The sequence below is a fragment of the Pleuronectes platessa genome, chromosome 7 (genome assembly GCF_947347685.1).
Source record: "Pleuronectes platessa chromosome 7, fPlePla1.1, whole genome shotgun sequence".
Classification (NCBI taxonomy): domain Eukaryota; kingdom Metazoa; phylum Chordata; class Actinopteri; order Pleuronectiformes; family Pleuronectidae; genus Pleuronectes; species Pleuronectes platessa.
In genome coordinates, this window is record NC_070632.1 from 27,755,585 (window position 1) to 27,775,590 (window position 20,006).

Genomic DNA, 20,006 nt, shown 5'->3' on the forward strand with positions numbered 1-20,006 from the left:
TATGTGCGGCGCGACTCACAGGCTGCGTAGCTTTGACGCCGTTGCCTATATGTGAACCAAACTGGACTGTTCTCCAAATGCATGCAGCCCGAGACGACTTCAGCATTTGACTATGGTCTGTCTTCTTTCCCACCATTCCTTCAGCCTCTCAGCTAACGGCACAATTGAGTAATTTTCAGCATGTCCCTGTGGATCTTTTTTCTCAAATAACCAGAACAGATGGCAATTGGTATATTAAAAAGGAAAGGGAACCACTAAGATTGCATATGCGCCCCAATTTTAGTGCTGTACCTCTGCTTACCTTTAAGAACTGGATGACATACTTGTTTACAGCATAATAATCTTGACCTGTAAAGGGCATCTGACCCATTCCAGCTATTATGGTGACTGATATGACTGACAGCTATTATTGGCATGTCATGTTGGGGTTGTCCTTCGGGATGTCTACCCTCATCAAATGCTGCTAGAGACTTTGATTATTGATGATGTTTTCCTGCACATGGCATCTATTGCACTTCTGTCCGTCCTGGGAGAGGGATCCCTCACATGTGGCTCTCTCTGAGGTTTCTACATATTTTTACCCTGTTAAAAGGGTTTTTAGTAGTTTTTCCTTACTCTTGCTGAGGGTTAAGGACAGAGGATGCCACACCCTGTTAAAGCCCTATGAGATGAATTGTAATTTGTGAATATGGGTTATACAAATAAAATTTGATTGATTGATTGATTGATTGAAATCTAACACATTTTTTGGGTAGTTAAAATAAGACATTGTATTTACAATCAGCTGTAATTTTATTAAGAACACCTAGTAACAACTAATGCACATTTTTTATGTCAATTTGGTATTTTAAGCTCCTGAAAGTTTTTTTTTGCTGGTTATGAAATTGTCATATTTTAATATTGCTGCCTCTTTATGACCTACAACAGCAAATCAGGGAGAAAAGTGATCACCTGCAACATCCCAGCAGCCATTTATGTCTGTATACTTTATCGTCTAAAGTGTAGGGCCAGAGCCCAGAGTGAACTGACCATTAACACAAAGGCCTGTATAAATCAAGGCCTTGTGGAACATTCCGATCCACCTGTGAGTACTTTTACCTGGCAGTTTCGAGAAGCCCCAGAAGGTTTCAAGACCCCCGCAGGAACATTAGGACCCCTGCTGGGTCTGAAGAGCCCAGGGGCTGACCACCAGATACTGGAGCCGAGGGTAAGACAAAGGATTGTTAAACTTTTGGAGGGAAAACTTTCTCCAGCAGGCCTAAGAGTCTCCCCCTGGTGGTGGAAAATGTCCTGGGAATGCCTTGGAACCCCCGCTGAGTTCCAAGCCCCGCCCACTCAGATCGATTCCTGACAAATCAATTGGCCGATGTCCTATGACCAACTCCTCAAGGAGGAGGACCTCTCAGGTAATTTAAAAGCCCTGACACCCCAAAAATCTTCGCCATTCTCCCTGCTAAGGACTTCGACCAGGGCCCTTCCGGGTCTCCAGATGTTCCAGCTCTAAAGGGGGCAACTTTAACTTTTAGTTTATCAGCCATTTCCTGCCCTCTGAAGACGTCAATAGACCGTTCCCGGTCTAGCTAGATGATTTAGTTGCTAAAGGAGGCAATAACCACAAAAGTTTGTTTTATTTTTCATCCCTAGCTTCTATTTTCTTTTATCTTAAGTCAACACTTATTTTGAAAGACTATTTTTGTTTTAACTTGAAAAGGCCGCGCAACAGGAAGCTCATTCGCCGGCCGAGACAAAGACTTTTCTTTTCCACGATCTCCAAAACAATTGTGCCACCGCTGTTCATCACTGCAGAAGAATGACATCATCCCGTTGAGGAGCAAGACTAATCCGCTCCTATTCGGCCCAGCCGACGCCGCTGCAACAGAGGAACCAGCGCCACCGAGCTTGAGCGGCCACGATTATTCACTGGACTTCCGGAATATCCGCGCTACACGCGCATGCAACACCGTGAAGGTCACAGTAAGAGGCTTATTAATTGTCTGGGCAGAGAACTAGTTTAAATACTTAGCGTGTCATTTATTTGATTGTATGTTTGTTTGAAGATTGCGGATCTATTTTTTTTGTCCATGTTTAAACACGGCGAAACGATACGTCACTTCCGGTTCCTTTGTACCGTGTTGAAATGTTTTCAAGTGCCTCTCGCCGTGACAGAGAGTCTCCGACTAATGTTTTGCAGAGACTTAACCTGTTAAAAGATCGGTACACAACTCCAATTTGTGTACTGAGTGGTGAAGTCACTGTAGCTTGTCTCAGACGATGTTTCTGATCTCTCTCTCTCTCTTTTCTCTTAAACCTGTTGTTACACACGTCCCGACCTACACTTACACATTTCATGTTACGTGGATACATCTACATTGAAAAGAGACGTAATTCATCTCGACACCGTTCGGCGCCAGAACCAGGAGATAAGAAATCTCTTTGTCTAAAAAGTTCCTTTTGTGTAACTGGCGACCGACCGCCATCTTGTCTTCGACCTCATGTCGTCACAGAGGTCATAAACCTCCATCTTGAGATTACTGGAACGTAACATCTTGATCTCAGCCAGACTACGTCACCACGTGATCTCGTCATTACGCCATAGCCACTCCCCTTTCTCTTTCTTACACACACAGAGACACAGACTGGCAGACACACACACACGTAGATACTCAGTATTACATGTGTGACAATTGTGATAAGTGATGCTGCTGCTGTTTTCATCTTTGAAATATTGGAGTTTGTTAAATGAAGAATCATTGAATGACATTAACTTTATTTCCCTTTTAATAAATACTTTTGTAATTAAAGTATTTGTTTTTCTGTGATTATTTGTACATATGTGTGTGAATACAGCTGGATTACTATAGCCTGTGCTCGAACTTAAAACCCTTCATTGTTTATTATATAATCTTTAATATTAAATATTGAGGTTATTAATATAACTTATCTCATTTGAGACTGATATTTAAAGATTGACTTGTTGGTCCCTGTAACCAGGGTGGTGCCCCGCGACAATAAGTAATAATTACAGATTGTTTCATTCTTAATTGATAATTTTATTGTTTTCATTAATTATTTAACCATTATTAATTGATAACCGTATCATTTCTAATTAATTATTTTACTATTCTTAATTAATAGCTTTATAATTTGTAATTATTTTTAATAAATAATTTTTATTTTAATAATCATATCTCATGATTATTAATAATTAGCCAAGGTCAAATCTACTACTACTATTGCACAGCAAAAGGGTTCATATTTTTTTTCACAACTTCTAAAACAAATGTCTGGACCATTTTCCTTGTAGGACCTTTTACATAAGTTAGAAGGTTTTAAACTGATCTATATCTATATCTATCTATATAGATATAGATATAGATATATTAGAGATGAGCCGGATACTCGGCTGAAACGAGTATCCGGTACGGATAAAGCACTTTTGCCGAGCACGAGTATTATACGAGTAATACGAGTCAATATCTGTGCTCGGACTGAACGAAAATCCTCACACAGCGTCACACCGCTCCTCCCCTTCACAAACAGCTCTCTGTCTCTCAGTCACTCAGGTTCGCGGGTCTTTTCCGTTAACGTTTAGGGTTTCTTCAGCTGGAAGTTTGTTTTTATTTCAGTTTGTACTTACTTATTAACCAGTACAGTTCTGTTAAACGTGGGTTCGTTCAGACGTGGTGCTGGTAGAAAGCGACTCGCGTTGCGTCTCTGCCTGTCGGAGATTTTTTTTTTTTACTTCACGCATTGAGTGTCTGACTACTCTCTAGCGTCTGGCTACTCTCTCTCCCTCTCTCTGCCGGTCGTTTTTTTTTTTTAAACCGTCAGTTGGCTCTAACCAGTTTTATTTTACTTCATGCATTGAGTGTCTGACACTTTCTAGGTAGTAGTGGTATAAAAAATATTACACACACACACACACACACACACACACACACACACACAAATCACACCTGGTGTGAAAATAACTTTAAAAATAAAAAAATCATAAAAACATTTCAAAGTTAAAAAAGAAAGTTATGTTGAGTATGAAAACACTTGTTATTACATTTCCCTTCATAATTGCAACAGCATGTGTTGTATTCATTGCAAAACTTGAACTGTAAATAGTTCGTTTGCTATTGTGATCAAAATCATTGATCTGAAGCTCAATGCTGATGCTGTCCTGTAATAGTTTTCTAATCAGCAATAAATATAACAATTTCTGATCAACCCATATCAATTGCATGCTTAAAATAACATACTGGTTAAAGCCCCGCCCGTTTCAAGACAACCCGGCCTACTTCCGGGTTAAATCACACCCACTTCCGGGTTAGGCCCCGCCCACTCCGAGTACGGCTACGGATACAGATAATTCATATGGTTAACAGATACAGTTACAGATACAGATAATGCTGTACTCGCTCATCCCTAATAGATATATATATATATATAAAATTGGCTGATGTCAACCACATTATAATCGTGTTTACAAATTTTGGAGTTTAGAGATGTATTAGGCAGTTGATAGAGTGCTGCTTTGGTATGGCATTCAGCAGCGAGCTAACGCTAGCCGGGCTCCACCGGCCCGGTTAGCTTGTGAGCTAACGCTAGCTGGGGAGCCGGGCTCCCCAAGCCGGGGGGAGCCCCTAGGGAACCTGGCTCCCCGGCTAGCGTTAGCTCGCTTGTCCAAGGCCATGTAGCGAGACTTCCTACATGGGCATTGTGTGATTATGACGTTTATCTCGGTCGTAATCCCATTCGACACACTCTAGCGTATCGTTTATGACAGAGAAACCATAACAAATCGCTGGTTTTTTTCCCCAGAGTTTTTGGGGCCAGGTACCCAAATTAACGTGTAGAAGCACTACAAAAGTGGAATTTCATAATATGAATCGCGATCACGATTTGTCTGCCACAATCAAAAGAGCATGATCGTCAGCGATATTGACATTTAAAATGCGTGCTTTGCTACATATCAAATCAAGCGCTCTCTCAACTACCATTCGCCAACCACCAGAGGGAGAACACCCTGCAGTGGTAGCCTCAACAAAAGTTCTGTCTGCAGCTGAGTCCGGTATTTAGTAGAAGAGTAGAGGGACATAGAGCAGACGGTCACGGGTGACGTGTGAAAGGTAAATCAAATCAGGAGCAGCAGGCGAGGAGCTAGTCCTTCGAAAAGGATCATCATCCGTTGTTTGGAAGTTTTGGGGATTTAGGGCAAGTGATTATAACCAAGAACAAATCATGCACAGAGTGCGTTAGAGTTGTGTCTGCACCGCATAGCAATACAACTATCTTGTTTAACCACCTAAAAAATCCCCACAAACCATAGTACGACAAATGCATTAAAGCCAAAGCTAACGTTACCTCACCCAATCTCTTTCTATGTCCAACGTCAACAGAGAAAACCATAAACGACCCTGCATAGCACGACAGCGTATCCACCCACCTCCCGAAGACACACTGAAATAACGGATGCGATCGCATTACATTTGGCCAAAGACATGTGTCCAATAAATACTGTGAGCAATGAAGGCTTCGGAAAATGGTCAAGACACCAGACAAGATACGTGATCCCCTCGCGCAATTATTTCTCCAAACAGGCCTTATCTGCACTAAATGAAAAACGTTGGGGTAAATACAAAGGGATGTCATGGCTGATCTATGGTCAAGCACAACAATGGAGCCGTACATGTCCCTGACAATTCACTGCATCTATGGTAATTTTGCAATGAAGAGTCGATGCTTACAGATGTCATTTTTCCCATGAGAACCGACAGGAGAGTCGATTGCCCAGGAACTGATCAAAGATGTGTACATTAGCTGGAATGTAGTACAACATGGAAGTGAAAGCAGTGTTCTTGTGCATTTAAACATGAAAATCTAATAAAAATGAATTGTTCCTAAAATTAATGAATAATCATGATCTTAATATATATTTTGGAAATTTTCAAAGAATGTTTCCCGATTCGGACATCGCCAAGACGTTCACCTGCGGAAAGGAAAACCTGGGTACATATCCAAATTCGGAATAGCACCATACATAGAGCAACAGCTTGTTGATGGCGTCAACGAAGCTGGGCAGTTTGTGCTGTTGTTGAGAGCCTCAATCAGTCCACAAAGAATAACAACCCGATATCCATGTTCGATATTGGCAGATGGTAATGTTTTTCTTCAGGTGAGAAAACAGACTAGTTTCCCTGTGTATGTCAGCTGAAAACTTTGTTGCATTAAAGATATGCCACATGGTGGCTCTTTTTGAGAAAGTTGTAGCATTATATCGGTGACAATGTTAACCTGATTTGTATTATTGATGCTGCAAAATGGTGTTACTTTAATTATTTAAAGTATTATAAAAGTTCCAATTGCAAAGTTGAACCATTTACTGCTCAGTGTGTCTGTGAACTGTTTCTCACACCACAAGTAGATTCTGACCACCAACAGTAGATTCGGACTGCGATATTAATTTCGTCAAGAAGTAGTTGAAACTTACTCGTGGCTCAGACCCGATGAATCAGACGCTTTGGGTGGGCAGCTCCTCCAGGATGTGGTGCGCGCCGAGAGGCCCGCGGGAGTTGTGGTGCAGACGCTTGAAGTCCAATTCACACGTATTGAATCTCTAAGAACCGAGCCGAAATTTCGGAAATAAAGCGAACTTCTTCGGAGGAGGAAACACTCAGATTGAGAGAGACAACGACCCACGGAGGAACGACGGTCACTTGGTCAACCGCCGAGACGCTGAAGCATCAGGTAGCAAAACTGCAGTAGCAGTGACAGCAAGGTTGATGGGAAATGTCTCTCTGGTTAAATAGACCACCTGATAAGGTGGGTGTGTATTATAGATGGTTGTGGAGATTGAGGTATGTCACATGATGTATGTCACATGATGTATGTAACATTATTGGTGCAGCGCAGCTCGAGTTGCCTCCCAGAACTAGCTCGCCGGCGTCGCCACATTTTGTCTACGGCAAGATATGTTAAAGGACCCATATTTTACATCTTTCTGGGATTTAATTTGAGGTATTGGTTTACTCTGGTAAACACAGCTGAAAGACACGTAATGTAATGTTTGGATACAGTTATTAAAGACCAGTCACATATTTACAGTCTGTTAGAACAGGATGTTTCTGAACAGGAAGTTACACCGTCCTCATGTTTGTTCAAGTTTTAGCAGGACAGTATGGAGTTTCACAGGTGGGTTTCACTATGGAGTTTCAATACAGAGTAACATTTCTGCTTAGTGTCGAGTTTGGTATGGAGGGTTGGTGGTGGAGAGCGGGGGTGGTGGGTTCGGAGGCTGGACTGGTTCCAGCTGGGTGGGGCTTGGAAACGAGTGCGATCCCTAATTACATCATACGGGGAGGAAGTACGAAACGGGACGTTTCAATAACATATTTCTTAGAAGGGACTGAGTGGAAAAGTCTGGGGAGTGACTGTTTTCATACTTTGAGGGTCCCTACTGACCCCCTTCAAGCAATTACGGATAGTAAAAGCCCAGAAAATGTATTTGACAGAATATGGGCCCTTTACGCCTTGTTCTGCCCAGTGGCCATAGTGTCAAGTTGGTCCATGATCATTTTCTATCAGATATGAGGTATTAATTTCTGAAGGCTGTTGAGACAGCAATATCCTCACATGGTGTGTAGGAGAGTGGTTGGTCACACTGCGGCTGTTTGTTGCCTCTGAATATAGCACAGAAATAAGATTAAGTGATGTGTTCATTAAATGTATTACCCCACTGCAGTAATACAATGCTATGTTCCAGCTACAATGCATTATTCATCCGATGTCTTTAGTCCAACTAGCTTCAGCATTCTACTTTGTGATCACATCACAACCGGCATTAGGAACACAGTGACTGATTCACACTGTAAAAAATTGCTTACTGTTACAAATGGAACTGAGATGACCACTGGCGTAGAAATAAATGGTCACAACATGCAGTAAATTAAGATTTCTCCAGTGCAGGTTATTATACTGATCCTTACATAGCTCCCAGTTCCATAACCGTCAGTATAGCATTTTCAAAATAATAATAAATCAAGCTTTAAAGTTCCATATACATCTGCTTACAGAAACCAGAAAAGTGCTATCTTGCCTTCAACAATAAAATACAAAACATGGGAAGCTACTGTAGTAAGTTATAAAAATCAGATTTACTTAGAAGAAACACTGTTGATGCTATTTTGCTTTAGTCATTTTTAGATAGTCAAAAACTGATTTCAGGTACAAAGTTAACAATCCTATCAAGCTGGCAGTTCCTCGACAGATGGAAAGTAGAGAACACCTGGCTAAGCCCTGTTTCTTTGTACCAGAGGTGTTGAGCTTTTACCAGGTCTAAGAAAACCTTACATTTTCAGATACAGTAGGAGTGTAGTAACATTTCAGAAAACAGTCAAGTAACAAGTGTTACTGAGATGGAGGTGAAGTACTCTTTTTTTCCAGCTCTTAAAGTCAAATACCCATTCCATTTCAACACTCATTTAACACACAGTTCCTCACATAACAATACCAGTACTCCAAAGAAATGCAGGTTATTTGTAAATGTGTATGTTAGTGTAAATGGTTGTTTGTGTCAGCCCTGTGATGGATATATATTATATGTATTTTCTAGCATGATGGGTATAAAATCAAAAACCTCGTCAAATAATTCTGATTGGCCTTTGATTGAGGTTGATTAAAATCTGTTAAAACAGAAATGGTATGCCTTACTACCCTTCTATGCTAATTTATATCTCCACATGCTATGTTGTCTAATAATGTTTACAATAAAAACAATTTTTGCAATAAAAATGCTTGTGTACACATTTAAAGATTCCCTTTCACAAAACTGACTACACTTTTAGAGATTGTTGTACAATTTCACAAATGTATATCCACGAAGTAGTTTTCAGTTCGATAGCCCTCCACACACACTGCAATACATTTGGCCCCATTTCCTCACACCTCATCAGCCAGCAAATCTCTCATATGAAGGAATGTTCCGAACAAGAACAAAAACAAAGAGTTTAGGTTGGCCTGAGCAAGCAGGCTGCTAGCAAGCTTTGACTTGCTAACTAAGACTGTATCAAGAAATCACTTTTACGAGCATTAGAAGCTCTTAGTGTTGTTGTTTTGGAGTCCGGAGCGCGGGTGGGCCATTGTGCAGTTGTTGTTGTTGCTACCGCTGCAGTTCTCCTTGCCTCCTGTAGAAGATCTGCTCTCAAGGATAAGGACCTTGCCTTGCTCTTCCTTCATGAAGAGGTCTACCAATAGAATCTTCTCCTTGTGGATCTGAAGGCTGATGTCTTTAGGGATGTCTGGAATCAGCCAGTCCACAACATCATTCATCAGCAGCACAACATTCTGGTGGTGATAAATGGAAGAGAATCAGTTTGTTTGTGTTTGTTTGTGTTATCTCTAATGAATAATTAAAGAACTAGTTGTTTCAACTGAAATCTAATTTCAAATTCAGAATCTTTCAATCCTACACTGTGTATATTGGATATATGTGACATCTTAAAACGTGAAGTTAAAGAAACATTCAATCACTAAAGCCTGTGTCAAATTTGGATGCAAAATAAATTTGGAAGACTGCAGAGACAACATGGTAATACAAAATTCCAAAAGTTGAAAAATACTATATTTGGGTGAAGCTACATCCACACAAATATGTTTTCATTCTAAAATTAAGACAATCTCCATTTAGACAAGGGTTTCAGATTATCAGAAGTAATCTCCACACATTAACACACCTGAGAACACATACCACATGACCATTCATGTACACTGAGCATGTGTGGGTTGGTGTAAGTAGGAAGATTGTCAGTTGGTTGCTTAATCTTTCCGTCATGATGGGAAGGTTTGCACTCTATTTTATTGCTACCACACACACTTTGTGTGAAGGGAACGTCACTAGATGGCAGCATGACATCAGCATATTGCCTGATTATCTGTATAGTGATATCAAGTCAGATTGGCAACTGGTTTCTGCTGACTTGAAAATATTCTGTCATTTATGGTCATATTTTGGCCTGATTCTATGTCATTGTGGGAGGGTGTTTCCTTCACTTTGTGTTGAAGTCTTAACTTCCTGCTATTAGAGTTCACAGTTGATACTGAGCTGAATGTGCTGTCAGGTGGTACAGTCCAGTACCCAATAGTGCCTGGACTGGTGAGGATAACTGATCTGACAGCAAATCCATCCAGATAAAAAGCCAGATCAGCATTGTTTCACCCATTACAGGCAAACTTGCCAGGGGCAAGCAGTGTTTATTTCATTATATAATAAATACATAAATCTCTATGACTTTCTGCGTGTGTCAACTTACCTGGAAAACAATGACAAAAGCCAGTCGCACAGCCAGCACCGCCCAGAATTCCTTGGAGATCTCATATGGAGTGGCTGACCAAGGAGGTTCTCTGTAGTCCTTATACCTTTAGTGAAGATCAATAAATCATTTTACTTGTATAACCCATATTCGCATATCAAATTTGCTCTGCTCTTAACCCTCAGTGAGACAAATTAAAATTGAAATTAAAAGAGTTAAAAAATATGAATATCTGGGTATCTGGCTGGTTGACAAATATCACATTAATGAGTTATCGAAAGAAGCTGAAAGCTAAATTTGATTTCTTTTATAGAAAAAGGCAGTGTTTTCCTTTCACATATAGATTACAGATTGTGCAGGCAACATTTTTATCAGGGCAAGACTACGTGATTTACATGCATGCTGCGACACATACTCTCAAGCCGCTCGATGCTATATACACTCCTGATCAAAATCTTAAGACCAGTTAAAAAATTGCATGAATTTGCATTTTGCACTGTTGGATCTTAGGAAGGTTCTAAGTAGAGCTTCAAAATGCAAAAAGAAGAAATGGGAACAAGAGACCAAAAGTTGTGAGCAGGCAATTTATTGAAAACAACAATTTAACTCAAATAGGCTGTTCATCAGCTGATCAAAAGTTTAAGACCACAGTCTTTAAAAGCCAAAATCTGTGCAAAAATTTGGATTCCATGTCATTTCCTGTCAAGTAATCACACTGTGAAGATCTCTTGATGGCAAAGGCAAAAAAGCTCACCGTCTAGGAACGTGGTAGGATTGTTGAACTGCATAAACAAGGCCTCTCACAACGTGCCATCGCTGCTGAGGTTGGACGCAGTAAGACAGTCATTTTGCATTTCTTAAAAGATCCTCAGGGTTATGGAACAAAAAAATCAAGTGGTAGACCCAAAAAAATCTCACCGGCGCTGAGCCGGAGGATCCGAATGGCTGTCCGTCAAGACACGGGACGATCCTCGTCCCAAATTAAGGCCATTACTGGTGCTGACTGCAGCCCAATAACCATCAGACGGCATCTGCGAAGGAAGGGCTTCAAAAACAAGAAATGTCTTCAAAGGCCACGTCTCCTTCAACGCCACAAAATTGCCAGTTTAGACTTGGCAAGGGAGCACCAAACATGGGACATTCAAAGGTGGAAGAAAGTTTTATTCTCTGACGAGAATTTTTTTTATCTTGATGGTCCTGATGGCTTCCAACGTTACTGGCATGACAAGGAGATGCCACCTGAGATGTTTTCTACGCGGCACAGTGGAGGGGGCGCCATCATGATCTGGGGTGCTTTTTCCTTCAATGGAACAATGGAGCTCCAGGTTGTGCAGGGGCGTCAAACAGCAGCTGGCTATGTGGAGATGTTGCAGCGGGCATCCCTCATGACTGAGGGCCCTCGTCTGTGTGGTAACGACTGGGTTTTTCAGCAGGACAACGCTCCAATTTACAATGCCCGTCTGACCAAGACTTTTTTCCAGGAGAATAACATCACTCTTTTGGACCACCCTGCGTGTTCCCCTGATCTTAATCCAATTGAGAACATTTGGGGATGGCAAGGGAAGTTTACAAAAATGGACTTCAGTTCCAGACAGTGGATGCCCTTCGTGAAGCCATCTTCACACTTGCATCAAGCATGCCAAAACAAATTTTTGAAGTGATCAACAATAATGGTGGAGCCACTCATTACTGAGTCAGTTTATGACACTTTAATTTCTGTTTTAGGAGGTATTTTTAAACTTTTGATCAGCTGATGAACAGCCTACTTCAGTTAAATTGTTGTTTTCAATAAATTGCCTGCTCACAACTTTTGGGCTCTTGTTCCCATTTCTTCTTTTTGCATTTTGAAACTCTACTTAGAACCTTCCTAAGATTCAACAGTGCAAAATGCAAATTCATGCAATTTTTTGACTGGTCTTAAGATTTTGATCAGGAGTGTATGTCACAGTTCCCTAAGGTTTATTACAGTTGACAGTTATCAGACCCATTATTGTACCTTCTACCAGATAATAGGGTGGCCTTCACTTGTCAAATGTAGGGAACAACACAGTCTTGATTTATTTACAAAACTATACTTAATAAGCTACCATTTTATTTATCATCCCTTTTAAAAGTAAGAAATATGGATCACCACCCTCGTTCTCAACAATACATCACCCTTGAAAAACCCTTAATGCACAAGGAACTGTGTAAAACTGCAATCAGATACCTCGCTCCTCATAGTTGGAATAAACTTCTGGACTCAATCGTTTTTTAACCTAAGAACAGTTTTTGTTTTTGTTAAAGGAAGTCTTATCCCTTTTTAAGACATTTTACTCCTCCGATTGTAATTTAACTTGTTTTGTAAATTCCGGGCACCATCATTAACGAGAGCTCTGCATCAAGAAATTGACAACTTTGAACTGAAATTGATTTCCCACCTGCAAATCTCAACAGGGTAGCCAAGTTGCAATGGATCCATAGGTTCTTTGCCGTCCTGGAAGTGGCTGACATTAAAATGGGATAGCGTATTGTTGACAAATCCATGCATGGAGCCATCTGGACTGTACATGTACTGGTAGACCATCCGAGGTATGAAGTCTGAGGTGAAGGAGATGACAAATGCCTGGAATTGGAGCAGGGGATGGAGTGGTAGGGTGGGGGTTCAAAGGTAAAAAAAACATGAATACAAGTTAGGCTAATCTGAATATATATTTCATATACCTTGTACAATCAAAACTGTGTGGAAAGAAACAAAAAACTAAGTCACAATTCATGGGCTGAATCCTTTGGATTTTTAAGACTGATTGGCGGTTCGGTCAACCTGGACATCCCATTTTGAAGGCTGCTTCAAATGTGGTTAACAAATGCCTGTGTGGCCAGATGCGGGTGCCCTCCCTGCCACTTGGGGCGCTGTGCCTGCATGCGCCCTCCCCGTCAAGGGGGGCGCTATCGGCACCTATTTAAGGCAGCAGCCTGGTGCTGTTGTTTCGTTCCGGGACCTTGGTCGGACAGCAGGATAGTGTGGCTGTGGGTGCCTCTTCACTTGTCGCATGGCCAGACTGGCTTACAGCGTGGAGTCGCTCCACCAGGGAAGACGAGTGCGGTAGCGCGCCAGCGGTAATGCTACAGGACTCGGCGGCGGCTAACAACACTCCCTCCCTCCGGGTTACGGAGACACTGACTTGGCCTGACACGGCAGGTGAGGTCCTGCCCCCCCTCATCGGCGTCCAGCAGCCCCGTGTACACAGATCTGGAACCTGCTGTTCTGGCACCCCTGGAGTTTGGGGTCCACTTACTGAAACTCCGGTTTTATATTGTTGATTTTAATATCACAAGAACTATTAGATGAACTGACCAGCTCCGTGTCCTTGTTAACCAACACCCTTGATCTATACTCCACGCTACGCCTTCACGGCACGTGGAGGGAACACGTGCAGGGGGACGCCCATATTTTATAGTTACATTTAACTCAGTTCTATTGTGTTTGTATGTGTTATTTTGTTGTTTGTTTGTTTAAACGTGTTTTAAACCTTGACTTGTTTTAATAATATTTTTGTTGTGGTCCGGTGCTGTGGCCCGGAGGCGGCGACCCAATTCCTGGTGGAGGGAGTTTTCTTCACAACTTGTTTTGTTTGGTGTGCCGTGTCACGGGTGGTTTGTTTCATTAGCCCCTTCCCCCTTTTGTTTGGTTCTCGCCGCTGCGGTAAGTCACAGCCCTGTGCAGTTAGTTATTCATTTGAACTCAAGTGTTAGGTTTGTTTTGTGTTTCGATTGTGTATTTGTGTTTATTAAAGTTGGTTTATTATTGATTTAAACACGTCTCTTGCCCCGAGTGATTTAAACGAACCTGTGCTGTTGCACACATTATCAATAGTTATATTCTTGAGGTGAAACTCCTCAGGTGGCGTTGTGGGCAACCTTTCATTTACCGCTTTGCTACACCTGCTTTCATTCGTGACCAATAAAGATTCCAATGACTGTGTCCTTTTATGGCCAACCTATTCCATTGCACCCCAGTGACAAATAGGATTTTTGAATATCAGGTTTTAACTCACTCAAACAGCCATTCATAGAAATAAAATACAAAATGTATCTGTTTTCAGACATAGGACCAGACCGTTTAATTTGGTTCGGCCTCTGCAGTCTAAGGGATGCAGCCCCTGAAATGGGACATAGTATAGTGTCAAGTTGAAATGAAACAATACACTGGACTATAGTGTTTGAAGTTGTCACTCATAAAAGCTTCTACTGGTTGTATTGCAAGGCATCAAGATGGTGTGATAGTACGAGCAAGACTACTGACAAACAAGGTGTTTCTGGAGCTGCAGGAGCAGTATTTTCATGTGGGAGAGAAGCTCCATTCACTGCGTACTACACAGCTTTAAAGTTGCAGCTTTGATTCAGTCACAATATGTATAAGAGCGGCAGACAGGCATGTGGCTCTGTCATTGATCTCTGGTCGTGGCTGTTAATATGGCAACATGGTGGCTGTGTAGCCTTCCTCTATACGTGCCCAATTCCTGTGTGCCCTGCTTATGTAGCGTAGTGCTGAGTAGAGTGAGTGAAATTAAATGTTTCTGTGTCACATAAAGACTTAGTAGAGGAGCTGAATGAACAATAAATCTGAACAGTTAGTAGGGAAAGGATCTTACCAACGCAAGAAGGCCGCTCCCATATCCAGGTTATTTTGTCCTTACTTTTGTGCAGTGGGAGAATGTGGGGACGTTCATCATTACATTACAGTCACTCGTGTAGATGTCCACTTTGTCGACAATATAAAATAGTTTTCGAATGAAACCTTTCACTGTGGCACTGATGCTAAACTGTTGATATTCTGCATTCTCAGGATTTTCATCTCCATGTGTAAACAGTGGCCCATTGTGTATCTCTGTCACTGCATCATTTTAAACCCAGAGTAAAGAACCAAAATATAGCCAGACTACATTAATCAGTTACTTACATTGATGATGACAGCCACTTTTGCCACTCCTTTAAGTATGTTGTACCATATACCTGTGGATATAACAATATGCATAGATTACTGGATTTGAGCGTTAAGACAGTGAAAGGATATGTCTTCACAGCTTGTTGGGTTTGAAGAGCTAGTTTATAGGACAACATTGACAACATTGCCCCAAGATCTCACTGTTTTCCTTTAATATTGGATATGTGTCTGTGTATTACAATTCTGCAGAAAAATGAATATAACTCACCAATGTCTTTGGCTCTTGCTGCTACTGGTCTCCGCAACTCTGTCACAAATTTCTTGGCATCAAGTCGTATTTCAATGATGTTGTTGAGCAGAGCAAAGAGGGGAGCCAGCGGGAAGGACGCCACGAACAAGGTAACAAAACCAAACTGGATGACTGGACATAGAGGACAACAGACAAAAATATCAAATTATCACAACCAACTGTCAGCCATATCTGTTTAAATCCAGTCTCAATTGGACACCAAAGAAGCCCTATACATTAAACTATATTATAGTATTGCAACAATCTGTTCAGTCTGTTTGTATTCACTTCCTGTTTTATTTTGTTGTCTGGGTTCTTGTGTCTTGTGTCTAGCTCTACTTCCTACTGGTTTCCCCACACACCTGTACCTTGTTTGTCATTAAGCACTCCCTATTTATACCCTGTGTTTCCCCTCACCCTCTGCCAGATTGTCATCGTCTCCATCGTGTGTTCGTGCTCTCCAGCAATTTCTTCCGTGTTTTTGACTACCTGCTTTTGGACTCTGCCTGGATTTACGACTTTGCCTTATCCCTGAATGAACTGTTAAAGTAAAGATTTATTTTATACTTTATTTGCTGTCTCCCGTGCTTCTTTTCTGCAACTGAGTCCCAGACTTGTAAAGGACCGTCACAAGTATATTATACACATGGCGAAGAACATTCAATTAATACTTGAAGAAATAGCTAAATCTTTCATTTTGAATTTAGATCAGCATTGGTTCTCCTCTTCATAGCACCACGCAACCCAAAATAGTTACACTGTCCATGATCATCCCCTTTTAAGGTTCAATTTATGGGTTAGGGTTAGGGTTAGTAAGCAATTCATTCAGGTTACTTTTTGTCATGTTCCATCTAATCCACAGGCCTATGACACAGGTAAGCTTATGAAGATCCAAATGCAGCATTTAGGAAAATGTGTGTGCGTGCGTGCATGCGTGTGTTACTGACTCATTTCCATATATTCTGGTGTTAACCCAGCAAATGGTTCCAGAAAGTGATCTGTTTCATATCTCATCAGCTTCTTCTTTCTCTCCTCCTCCTGAAAAGCACCTTGCTTTGACCGAATGTAGCGAATCAACTTCTTCAGCTTGCTGAGGAACAAGCACATTTGCACACACACACAGGACAACTGTTATGCAAGGAAATAGTCATATTACCACCATATCCAAGGCAAAGCCTATGTAAAAACATTGTGCTGCAGTAGCAGCTCCTCTGCAAAACATATTGTTGAACTGATAAGCTATATATTGTGCATTAAACAGATGCTGTAAATATGAATTGATAATAATGTGAATATTGAGCATTAAATAGATAAAGTTTTATAACTGACTTTCTTTATGTATATTTATATAACCTTTAACAGAAATAATAAATATGACCCTTCTAAGTTTTTCTGAAGATATCAGGGTGGTAGATCCCGGCTTACGTTTGGAACAAAAAGAGGGATCTTGGGCTTGAAAAGGTTGGTGACCACTGATCTACACTCATTAAAGGTTCAGGGTTTAAGATTTAGATGAAATGGATCTATTGGCATAAATTCAATACAAAATAATTCCTGTGATGTTCTCACGTGTGTGTTTCATCTAAATTGTTGTTTTCTTACCCTAGAATGGGCCCCCTTTACAGAGGCTGCCATGATTTTACAGTAGCCCAGACTGGACAAACTAAACACCTTTTGAGTTTTTATGACAACGGAAGGTTTCCACAGTTTTCTCTTTAATGTTTGGAAAGGGAGGGTAAGATGAGGGGTTTTCAGCTGCAATATGCAACTTCACCAGTAGATATCACTAAATGGTAGGGATGCACCGATATGGAAATTCTTGGCCGATACCGATACCGATATTTAAAATAACAATCTGGCCGATAGCCGATACCGATATTTGTTTATTTTCTTTTTGTTGTTATTCATTCACCCTTTTGTGCCAGAAAAATAATTAAATCATTATTTAGAAAGCACTATTTTAAAAAAATTCAGCCCTTCATCACTCTTATCTTTTAATGAGCACAGATTGAATCAGATTTATGAAACAATCTTTGATTTAACTAAACTTTATTTAACAGAGACATATTATGCCCATTTTACCGCAAGTTGAAATGGTTCCTTGGGATCTTAATGAAATGTCTGTAACATATTTTGGTCAAAATACCACAAGGGTAATTTAAAACAGTACCTTTTTACCCTGTCTAAAACAGCCCTGTTAAAGTATCATTATAGAGAACGCTCTTCTCATTCTTTTACGGTAGCAGTATTGCCCGTTTATTAGAGGTGTTACGGCTTCTGTGTGTATGACGTATGTTGTCAGTTCCCTTGTTACCTGTGCATGAGACGGATGCATAGAGCCGATGCACATGAGAATAAAGTACTTAAACAGACGCTACGCTCATACTTTTTACACCAAGTTACACTGCGTGAGTCAAGATAACTTAACAAGCCCTCCTCAGTTTTACCTGTTTTTAGTGTCGGGCAGAAATCACATCGCGTCAACACCCACCGTGGCCCTTCTCGATGCTTGTTTTAATTAAACAGTCGGATTCCCCTGGTCCGCACCAGTTCTCAGTCAGCTGCTAGGCGCCAGCCGAGGTGCACGGCCGGAGGGGGCCCCCGCGCGAACAGAGGGTTCCCCCAGCGGGCGCCGTAGCTGAGGTGATCCGCGAGAAGGGCCCGACACGCGTCCAGAGTGGCCGCCGCTGACCGCGTACCCGGTCCCCTCCAACGGCCCGCCTTCCGCACCGGCGACGGACACCGCCCCGCGGTCCAAGAGAAAGAAAGCCCCCCCACCAGTGACGCCTTGAGGTGCCACCGGATGAGGACCTCCCGGTGCCGCACCCTCCGGCGGCGCGGAGAGGAGGGCGACGGAGGGACTGCTCCCCCAGCCGCGGCACGTGCCCAGCGGTTTTACCACAAACATGAACATCGGCCAATGATATCGGTGAAAGTCAAGTTTATTACCGATAAGCCGATATCAGTAAACGAGGCGAATATCGGCCGCTACCGATGTTCGGCCGATAAATCAGTGCATCCCTACTAAATGGTCATTTTTTATACAAATGATCTGTATTTAGAGAGCAATTCTCTAGTCTTGATGACCACTCAAAGCCGTTTTCAGTGCAGATTTTATGACATTATATCAGTAGGCTATTTCGTAGGAGACTCTTTGGAAGCAGTGTTGAGTTCTCTGAGTCTGCAGTCTCTACCTTGATTAGGGATCTCATTCATCTTGACAGATAGTGTCTGTAAACCTGTGACTTTTAATCCTCACGTCTTAATAAGATTTAAGACAAGGATGAAGACTGCAGCTTGGCTGGGCCACTTGTTGTTTTGGCCTAATGCCTCAGTTCGCCCTAGTCTCAGGTTACGTACACTGTGGCTGTCTAATTCTTTTCTCATTTCTGACAAAGGTATTAGCCAGATGATGATGCCTGTTAACCAGACACTGAGTATGGAGGGTCTAATTTGTGTCTCATCAGAGCAGATCATCTTTCTTCCCATGCTCCATTTCTTTAAATACTGTTTGGAAAAATCCAAGCAGTTGTATGTACAGGTTCTCCCCTCCCAGCAGAGGACCTCTGCAGCTCTGTTAAAGGGAATATCGAGTACTTTATCATCATTTTCTCTTATCATTAAATTGCATAATGTCATGAATTTATTAAGAAAAGGGGGAAAGTATGAATATTTACTTTATTAATCTTTACAATAAAGAACACCATTCTTTATTATCATTTCCTGGATGTGATGCAGTGATTATCATGTTCAAGCTTCATTACCAGCAAGTTTTGCATACTTACGGTACTCCAATTTCAAAAAGGTTGTTCTGAATTAGCTGCTTTCCCAACATGGTGATACTCAGCTGGATACACAGCTCCATCAGACAGCCTCCATGAGCACACTGCAAAACATTCCATGTCCTGTGTTTAAGTGTTTGCTCCAAAATCAATTGCATGAATCTGTCGACACCTGTCACGAAACATACAGCAGCACTGTGTGTGTTGTTGCAGTAGTTACAGAAACAAGACCCACAGGCTGCTGCAGCAGTGTCATTTGGTTGTAATGTGTGGAGTACTAAGGGGTGTATAGTTATAATGTTAATGCCTAAACCTACTACACTACACAAAAAATGTGCCATACACAAAGGGAGTATTTACGCAATCAGAACTAGATTGCTTCTCTTTGTTTTAAATTTATTTCAAATGCACAATACAAAAAAGGCAGTCTAGCATTAATCTGGACCATATTTTTTCGCATTCACATGTAGGTGTCATATAAAATTCTGTACAAATTCTAGTAATGTTTAGGCTAATATGGTTTCCATAAAGGGGTTATTTTGGTTTCATCCTGCCGACCAGCTGTTTCTTATATTATCATATAGCCTGATATTAAGCTGCATATATTTGAAGTCTAAATAAATAAATCAGATAAATTATTCTTTTCCATATCTGTAAATAAGAAGACTAAAGTGAAGGGTCACAATGATTGATGTCCTGATTTTATTTGTGCT

At 41.3% G+C, this 20,006-nt stretch overlaps 1 protein-coding gene across 2 annotated transcripts in view; it reads right to left on the reverse strand.

Moving 5' to 3' along the window:
- Positions 1-8,122: 8,122 nt before the first annotated feature.
- The window catches only part of LOC128444745 (anoctamin-1), a 47,323-nt gene continuing 35,439 nt past the window's right edge, over positions 8,123-20,006 (reverse strand). For both annotated transcript variants that reach the window (XM_053427380.1, XM_053427379.1), the window contains 7 exons: positions 19,297-19,397; positions 16,459-16,601; positions 15,491-15,643; positions 15,238-15,290; positions 12,716-12,900; positions 10,296-10,401; positions 8,123-9,330 (listed from right to left, as the gene is read on the reverse strand). In XM_053427380.1, the coding sequence (XP_053283355.1) occupies positions 9,076-9,330; positions 10,296-10,401; positions 12,716-12,900; positions 15,238-15,290; positions 15,491-15,643; positions 16,459-16,601; positions 19,297-19,397 (996 nt within the window). In that variant the 3' untranslated portion in view covers positions 8,123-9,075. The remainder of the gene's footprint in view (positions 9,331-10,295; positions 10,402-12,715; positions 12,901-15,237; positions 15,291-15,490; positions 15,644-16,458; positions 16,602-19,296; positions 19,398-20,006) is intronic.